At 39.6% G+C, this 8,679-nt stretch overlaps 1 protein-coding gene and 1 pseudogene across 1 annotated transcript; one reads left to right on the top strand and one right to left on the bottom strand.

The window, feature by feature from the left end:
* Positions 1 to 4,480: 4,480 nt before the first annotated feature.
* LOC105569502 lies at positions 4,481 to 5,380 on the bottom strand (annotated as a pseudogene).
* Positions 5,045 to 8,463, top strand: LOC105569321 (fork head domain transcription factor slp1-like). Its single transcript, XM_012025681.1, has one exon. The coding sequence runs from the start codon at positions 5,379 to 5,381 to the stop codon at positions 6,651 to 6,653; it is 1,275 nt and encodes a 424-aa protein (XP_011881071.1). The 5' UTR covers positions 5,045 to 5,378; the 3' UTR covers positions 6,654 to 8,463.
* Positions 8,464 to 8,679: the final 216 nt, after the last annotated feature.

The raw sequence follows: 8,679 nt of genomic DNA, 5'->3' as shown, positions 1-8,679 counted from the left end.
CATGCTCCGTTGACTTAACACTTGCGAGTCAACTAATAAGAAGAGATTATCTATTGTACCATTATGCCCCACGGCCTAATGTCCCGTTATGCCCCCAAATGTACCTTTACACTAAATAAATACAAAATATCATTGATAATCAATATCTGTGCAGAAATACTTTACTAAAGTGACTAGAAAAGATTGTTTAATAGCGTAAAATTACTTATGGTAATAAAAAATAGAATTTTATCATTGTTACCTCATGCTGATCTATCAACGAAATTATAAGCGAGTCACGGAGAGTGCAGCAAACGCATTAAAAAATTTATAGCAATTTTCAGTTAAAAATAACATGACAACTGATAACAGCATGCGATAAGGATCATCTAATAGCAATAATTGCAAAATATTTCAATACATAACAGCACTTCTGTGAAAAGTTATAGATCATATCCCATTATGCCCCGCCGTTCCGTTATACCCCAGGTTCCCCTATGTAACCTGCTCAAATATCTAATCTTAAATTTATATTTAACGTATAATATACTTAAACACTTATTTAGAACTAGAGTAAAAGATTGGTAGAAATTTTAACAAGTCCTTAAACAAAAAAGTCTTCAATTTTGAATTGTTGTCGGTGCAGGCAGACTCTAGTCTCCGCTTTCCTCCTTTTTTCTTGCCGCTAATTCAATGCGATTGCTACGGATATCATCTCTCTGGCAGATCTTAGTTTTCTCAATTGGACCGCGGGAGATTAGTTATTTAACCTGCACCGGAAAGAATGGACACCTCCGTTGATGCGAAAAGAAAGAGCGGCAGGATTAAGAGTTCATGGTATGCACGAACCCCAATCTGTGTGCCGAATCGTGAGATTTCAACCCTATAAAAGACATTTTGGTTTTTCAAGAGAGCTTTTTCAACAAAATCGGATTGACTGCAAAACTGAGCATTTTTGCGAAAAATAACTAAACTGTAAATAAAAGAATCATGCGTAGTGCAACTAAATGCTCCTATACACATAATGTACTACAAATTGATAATATTATACATATAATAACACACACACACACACACACACACACATACCTATATAACGTTATTATTAATGTAATATGCCCAGATAGCACAGATAATCCAAAAAGAATTCTTTTGGAGTTCACTTTGAACATATGTAAACGTTAATTTACAAGGAAGTGTAAAATTTATATTCTCTTTGAGTTCATAACGATCAGCTGTATTATTTGGGATCATCTAGAAAAATATCAGACTCAATGTGTATTTATATGTATTGTATATCTATTTCTCATCTTTTAAATATTTTTCTTCATTGATTGATTATTTAAAAATACTGTACAAACTAATATACCTACTAATAATTTATTCTCTAAAGTAATATGTATAATAATACGTAGAAAATTCTTTTACTCGCCGCGATATTTCTCTTGTTTAAACAATATATTCGTCAACGGCGTTCCCAAAGAGGGAAAAATATTGCCTCGCGAAGAATGTCGCAGACTTGCATTGTGACATCTCTGATATGTTGTTTTTTTAAACAAATAGGTTCGTTTGTTGATTCACTTGTAATACCTGCGAATCGCTTTCACAGTTTCGCATCTAACAATAAGAAAGGTACGATGAGGGAATGGGATAATAGGAGACCGCTTTGCCGTGTTGCGCCGGCCGTGCTGGAAAAGCGATTTTTCATGCAAGATGGGAGGTAAAGGTGACGATAATAGATAGCGATCCCTCGGAGTTTCAAAAAGAGTGTGTCGAATATTACGATAATCACGTAATAAGTGCCTGGAATTTATAATTCGTCACGTTCAAACTGTTACAGCCACATTGGTGGTCGACTTGAGAAAGACGATGCACATACCAAAAGTAAAGATAAATCTTTGAACCTAAGAACCTTAGACATGCAGAATAAATTGTTTTTTAATAATTCATAGTGCAAATTCAGGATGAAATTCCATTAATAATTTTAAGTCTCATCGTTTGTATTCAATTGTCAATAATAATTGAGAAAATTTAAACTTTCGAAATAGTTGAGTGTTGTTGACATGTATGACAATCCTATTATTTTCCTATAATTATTTATATATCTGGATTATACAAAATTTGTATCTCATACCAGTTTCTGCCTAAGAGTTTTGATACCTAATAAGGAAAAAACCCACAGTTTATTCGGTCAATAATCAGTTTTTGGCTGAAGAAAAATCACAACTAGAATTAATACAATTTTGAGTTGATTGCATTTGAAAGTACGCATATGTATGTATGGTATTAATAAATGAACAACGTAGTAAATATTCTAGGTATTGCCTAGATTTATCTAAAAATTAATTTTTATTTAATTTCATTTTATTTCTTGAAATTTTTCATGTGAGAAAGACTACAACTGCTGGCAAGTTAAATTGATTGTTACGATGTAAACAATAGAAGAATTAATTGGAGAAAAATGCATGCATCAACAACAACATTACGGATTTATAATTCATATTTTACTGTTGTCGTATTATTTACATAATAATAACATGCTAAAGCGATTAGATAAATATTCTCAAGCTGTCGTACTTGTCACGATTGACAATAAAATAATGTTTTCAAGATTGCTAATTAAGCTAATTAAGATGTCATAATTGGATGTACAAGATTAATGTATTTTTTGTATTTTTACGAATAACCATTATACATATGTATAATCACCGACATGTGCTGTGTCGCTATGTAATCTTTAAGAGATAATTGATATAATTTTAATAATCTAAATTGACTTACATTTGCATTTACCTATATTCATAACTCTCTAGCTAGATTATGGTATTACGAAAATACCATAAAGAAGAAAATGCGGTGGAACGCAACTAAATCTACAAATCGCCATGGGGTGACGACATTTTCACGATGGGGAGTCGGACACCGTGTATAAAGATGTCATCCGCTGTTCAAAGAATGCCTTTTACTTTTTGCCGATGTATTCCCTTAGCAAATCTGAGGTAGCCTTCTCTTCGGTTTTCCTTTTTCCATGTTTATCATTCACGTTTGTCACGTGCCTTTGCTCCCTTCACATGCACTACGGACTCATCGCATTCGCAATTTGCAGAATTCTAATAAACCATAACAAATCGAAGTAGTTGGAACAATATAAATAACAAGTTGCTATTCTTTTACATATCTAACAATGACATGATTGACTTGGCTCTTGATACCAAGCAATATCTCTAATTATATTTTTTAGTAAGTCTGAAACAAAATTTCATTGTAATCGTCTATAATGTGCCGTTTAATTAACGTTGAATATACGCGCGCGTATACATAGTGTATGTATAATTCTTTGACGTATGCGTCTCGAGAAGAAATACATTTACCTATTGCGTAATATTAGATGATTCTTCACCATTAAGAATCATCTAGAAATTGAATCTCATCAGCGAGATCGAAGAATATCTTTTTCAACATTTGTTACACTACCTAAACAGATGTATGTACAACGTGCTATATCATTAAACTAACACTCACGCGCGCATTTCTGATATACGGCGGGAAATAAATAGATGTACGTTAAAATGATGGATGATTATTTTCAGACTGAATTAAATGAAACTATTGTCAACGTTATATTTAACAATATTAGTTTAAATGGATGTAAGATTACTTTACTCGTCAAATAAGATTCCATAAATCTTGTACGTTTAAGTTGTATTCAACGATAAATATACATAGACATATATTGTGAAAATAATGTTTAAGGGTAAGTTTTAAAGAGAATATACGACAAGAATCCATCAATAACATTAGTGAATATTCTGAAAAGACATTCTTCCTTACAAAGTGTCATGTTTGAAAATTGTGATAATAACATTGCGGTTGAAAAGAATTTCTTTTGGAAAGACTACGCTATTCAGAGTCCCATAGGATTCGCAAATAGATCAAAGACCGAGAAACCGCCAAAAACCACAACAAGCAATTTTCTATAAAATAAACATTTTCAAATAAACCCTGGGTTAAGCATAACGAGAGAGAGAGAGAGAGAGAGAGAGAGAGAGCCGAAACAATGTACGGTAAAGCTTAGTCATCTTGGTCATAAGCTGTTCTTTTGTAGGGATTCAAATCCACTCTTTTATGTCGAAACCGCTCGAAAGCGGTAACCTAAACAGAAAATATTTCTTTCTAGAAGACCGCAATTTTCCCACGATGACAGGGGATCTATTTTGAGTTGGAAAGATGACGTTCGCTTCTCTTTACTCGTTAATAAGCACTTGGTGATGCTCGAGATTATTATTTATCCGCACGTAGTTTATTCTTATCTCATCTCTCGCCAGAATAACGACAATAGTGTAGGTAGAAGAGAAAAAATGACCAACTAAATTAAGAAAAGAAGAGGAAGAGAAAGAGTATGAAATTGATATAGTATTAGACGTCTCATTGTTAGAAACTTGCTACAAGAATGGTGTTTATTCCGTGCGAGAGCTCAATAGCAAGTTCGTTAGCGCGTCTCTCAGTTGACAAACGCTCGAGTCGAAGATACAAAAGTCGATGACACCAGGTGCGCGAACGATGCTCTGCGACAGGCGTTCCCCATCATCTCCATATTCGACGACGCTATGAAAATCGAAGCAAGTTTTGGCCACCGTGAACGGCACGGCACGGCACGGCACAGATACAATCGCGCCGTATACACTTTCCCCCTCCTCGACGCCAAAGAGCTCTCGCAGGCTGGCAGCGCGACGTGCAAGAACGTGCCAATCCCATAGAAGCATAGAAGGGCGTATAGACGCGGATATAACGCGTTGGATTTGTTTGCACACGCGGGGATGCACGTTTAGTTGCGGCTGCGCTCCCCACCAGGCTGCGCGATAGCTCCAGATCCGCTTGCGCCTCGCTACCACCTCCGAAACGCCAGCCTTCGCCGTGGCTCCGCACCGCTGACATTGTTTGCTGTCAAACATTGGACGCAAACACCGTAGTGGGGTCGAGCAGCACTGGCAGCGAGCTATCCACGAGGATTGGTCGGCGAGCCCCTCGAGGCACGTCACGCCGTTACCAGTGGGCGTGTCCGAGTACAGAGTATAAATAGGGGTACCGTGGCGGGGAGACCGGCAGAAACGCGCGGCTTCTCAGAGTGGGAACGTTTTGACACAGAGTTTCCTCGTAGCTGAGGAGAGACCAGGACTCGCGCGCTACGTGCGCGAGGCGAAAGGTGCGTGTGAAAAGAGAAAGAGAGGAAACGAGAGAGAGAGAAACGGAGGAAGGAGGTTCGATGTGCCGTGTGATAAAGCGAGAGAATGTTGGCGGAAAATGTATTTCGAAACTGAGTGAACATAGATATCGCGTGCAGCGTGCAAACGTGCTTAGCGAGTGCGAGAATCTGAGTACGGTGTCGAAGGATCGCAAGCATGGTGAATATGGAGGGTTCGAGTGAGCAGCATACTGTGACAGCTTCGCCACCGCCACGGGCTGCTCTCAAGAGCAACTTCAGCATCCGTAGCATTGTGCCCGAAGCGTGCGCCGGGACTCCCGCGCCGTCGGCCAGCCAGTCGGACTCGTCCGACGTCGGTCACGCCGACGACAGCGACGATTGCAGCGATCTCGACGTAACCGGTGGTGGCGCGGAAACGCCGCCTTTGGATTGCTCGACCAGTGCAACGTCCGTCAGCCCGTCGAGCCAAAAGGACTCGAAGGAGCAGGCGGAGGACAAGAAGAAGACGGATAAGCCACCGTATAGCTACAACGCGCTAATCATGATGGCCATTCGACAGAGTCCCGAGAAGCGACTGACCCTGAACGGCATCTACGAGTACATAATGCGCCACTTTCCCTACTACGAGAACAACAAGCAAGGCTGGCAGAACTCGATTCGACACAATCTCTCGTTGAACAAGTGTTTCGTCAAGGTACCTCGTCACTACGACGATCCGGGCAAGGGCAACTACTGGATGCTGGACCCGAGCTCCGAGGACGTGTTCATCGGAGGCGCGACGGGCAAGCTCCGACGCAGAACCACGGCGGCCTCCAGGTCGCGACTGGCGGCCTTCAAGCGGAGCGTGGTCCTCGGTAGCCTTTATCCAACCCCTTACCCGTCACCGGGCTGGCCATCGTCGCTCTACGCTCTGCCTACGCCGCTCTGTCTTCACCGTACCGTCGCGTATCCATCGGTCACCGCCGGCTCTTATCCCACCCCCGCCGGATATCCGGCCAGTTTGCTGCCAGGAGCGGCCACCACTTCGTCGGCGACGAGCCTGCCTTGCAAACCGCAGCCTCTCCCGGCGACGGCGGCGCCTCCGACTCACGGAGCCTTCTCCGTCGAGAGATTGCTGCAAGCGCCTACCGGCTATCCCGGCGGCATCGGCCTACCGGAAATTCGGACGTCCGGACTCTCGCATACGGGCAATCCCTACCAGGATTTCTATAGTACCCTCAGATCTATTACGATACCACCGATACCGGCGTCGATATTTCACCAGCAATCGAGATATCTCGGCCAAGCGTCTCAAGTTCTAAGTCAGCCTCCCTCTAGTACGGCTTCGCCCGGAAGCAGTCCAGAGCCGATGGACCCGCACTCGCCGCCGGTTACCGTCTGCAATTCCGTTCAGCCCTCGAGACCGCTGCCTCACAGTCCGCCGCAGCTCCTTCTAAAACCCATCACCGTCCTCACCGGCCGACAAAGCTGAATCGTATTCTTCAACAACGGCCACCTCCAACGAGAGCGCAGCGCGATCTCACCCTGCATGTAAACATCTTGTCATCTAGATCTTACGGATGAGAGTAACCGAAACTTGACATCAATTTAGCTGGACTAAATTTCCTCTCGGCCTCTCAACCTTTCCAAATTTGTACATATTACTTTTATCTTACCTTATTGATAGGACTCATGTTTTCACTATTATCTAGTAGCAAATTTATATTTATTATATAAGAGAAATTTCTTTCTCTCAACAAGAATGTAACGTATCGACCGATATGTTATTATCTGTATACCAAGTAATATAATATTTATAGCGTCATTTTGTGATTTCAGTATTCTCAGAATGCGAATAGCAATTTATACTCAACTTGTATAATTGTCGATAATTGCGGTCAGTGTATATTTCAACTCATTTTCCCGTTTGTACGTACCTTCTCTCGCATATAATTAATAATGCAATAATTGCTTCGCCTGTAAATGTCATATCAAACGACATATCGTCGGTGGAACTTTACCAAAATGTTAAATATTTTGAGATGAAATCTCAATAACTTTGGAGATATAGAAAAAACCGATATAATTATATATAATATAGTTATATACAAGTTTAACTCGTGATCTCTCTTTGGTGGTTCTAGCGTGTACATACAGCATCAATTAATCGATAATTATGTATAGTCGGATTTATAAATAGTCATTTGCAGCTTGTTATTACAACGTGTACATAGAAATTATTGTTGCTAAAGATATTACGAATATATTATATATGTACATAGTACGCTGAAATCACAATTAAACACCTTGAAAAAATACTTATATAATGTATGATGTCAGCAAAATAAATGTCCGCTCCAAATTTTTTGCAAAATTCCATGTCGCAATTAATATTTATTTTACGACGCGTCGCAAATATATTGCCATACAATGTACATTATATAATTTGTACAAAATTAAAATAGGTAATTTTTCTTTACAAAATATTACAAAACGTATCAATATTGTACAGTGTATTGTAATATACGTAATCTTTATTTTTACTTTTTACATTAATTTTTTATGGTGACCAAACCTCGTTAATAACATATTACACTACTCTTTTTGTCAATAAAAAATTATTTAAACATGTTGCCAAGAAACAATTATGTTTACTCACGCATGTGTTTTTGTCACTATTCGTCGTCTCTAAAACGTGACCGTTGCTCCTCATGGGAGACGATTCGACCAGACAAAAGCAATTTTCCCTGAAATTTGAAAGAAACTCGCATGTCATAACCGCTCGTAAAATTTAATAGGCAGAACCCATCGAGTGTCAAAACACAATATAGGACAAAAGTTTGACACTAAGACGAGAAATACGCACAATGATACAACGTTTAGAATTAGATGGACGTACGGGCCACTGCTTTAGTGCTGCCATAACTTTTTAGCCTTAGTCTAGCCCCATAAACTACACCTCGGGCTGTCTCCTTTACCGTGTTCCCTTTTTGACTTTTGACTTGGCAACCACTTGTTCGTAGGGAACACAAAAGAACAAAACTCTCAAACACAAATTCCATAATTTAACGTTTCTTTTAAAGTTGTCAGTTAAAGGTGAAGAAAAGAAAAACATAGATCATTATTCAGTAAAAGTCCTATTTTACTGAACACAGTAGCTATTAAAGAGTTTGATGTATCGTTTAAAAACGTGTCACTCTTCAATGTGATAGAAATACTTGTAGATATTAAAAGAAAAATTTGACAGTGTGCCTTTAATTTAAAAGATGATAAAATTCCGGACTCTCGAATTTGTCTATGTGTGTGTTTGCGTGAATACTGATGGAAATAAGAAAGAATGACGACAATTTACCTTTTCATGGCGTTTTATTAAGACAGAGGACAGTATTTCTCGTAAGCGCGGCGCATTCACGTGCATCCTGATGACGATCCAGGAGCGTGTTGCCGGTCGGTACGAGCAGGCGCGATATTGGTATGATACATTGAGACAATGAGGCGTAAATAAGATAATGGCGCGC

Source organism: Vollenhovia emeryi, unplaced genomic scaffold, assembly GCF_000949405.1.
Source record: "Vollenhovia emeryi isolate VEMERY1.0 unplaced genomic scaffold, V.emery_V1.0 DF939124.1, whole genome shotgun sequence".
NCBI classification, from domain to species: domain Eukaryota; kingdom Metazoa; phylum Arthropoda; class Insecta; order Hymenoptera; family Formicidae; genus Vollenhovia; species Vollenhovia emeryi.
The sequence above is the reverse complement of the archived record's forward strand: the minus strand, read 5'-3'. Positions and strand labels throughout refer to the sequence as shown.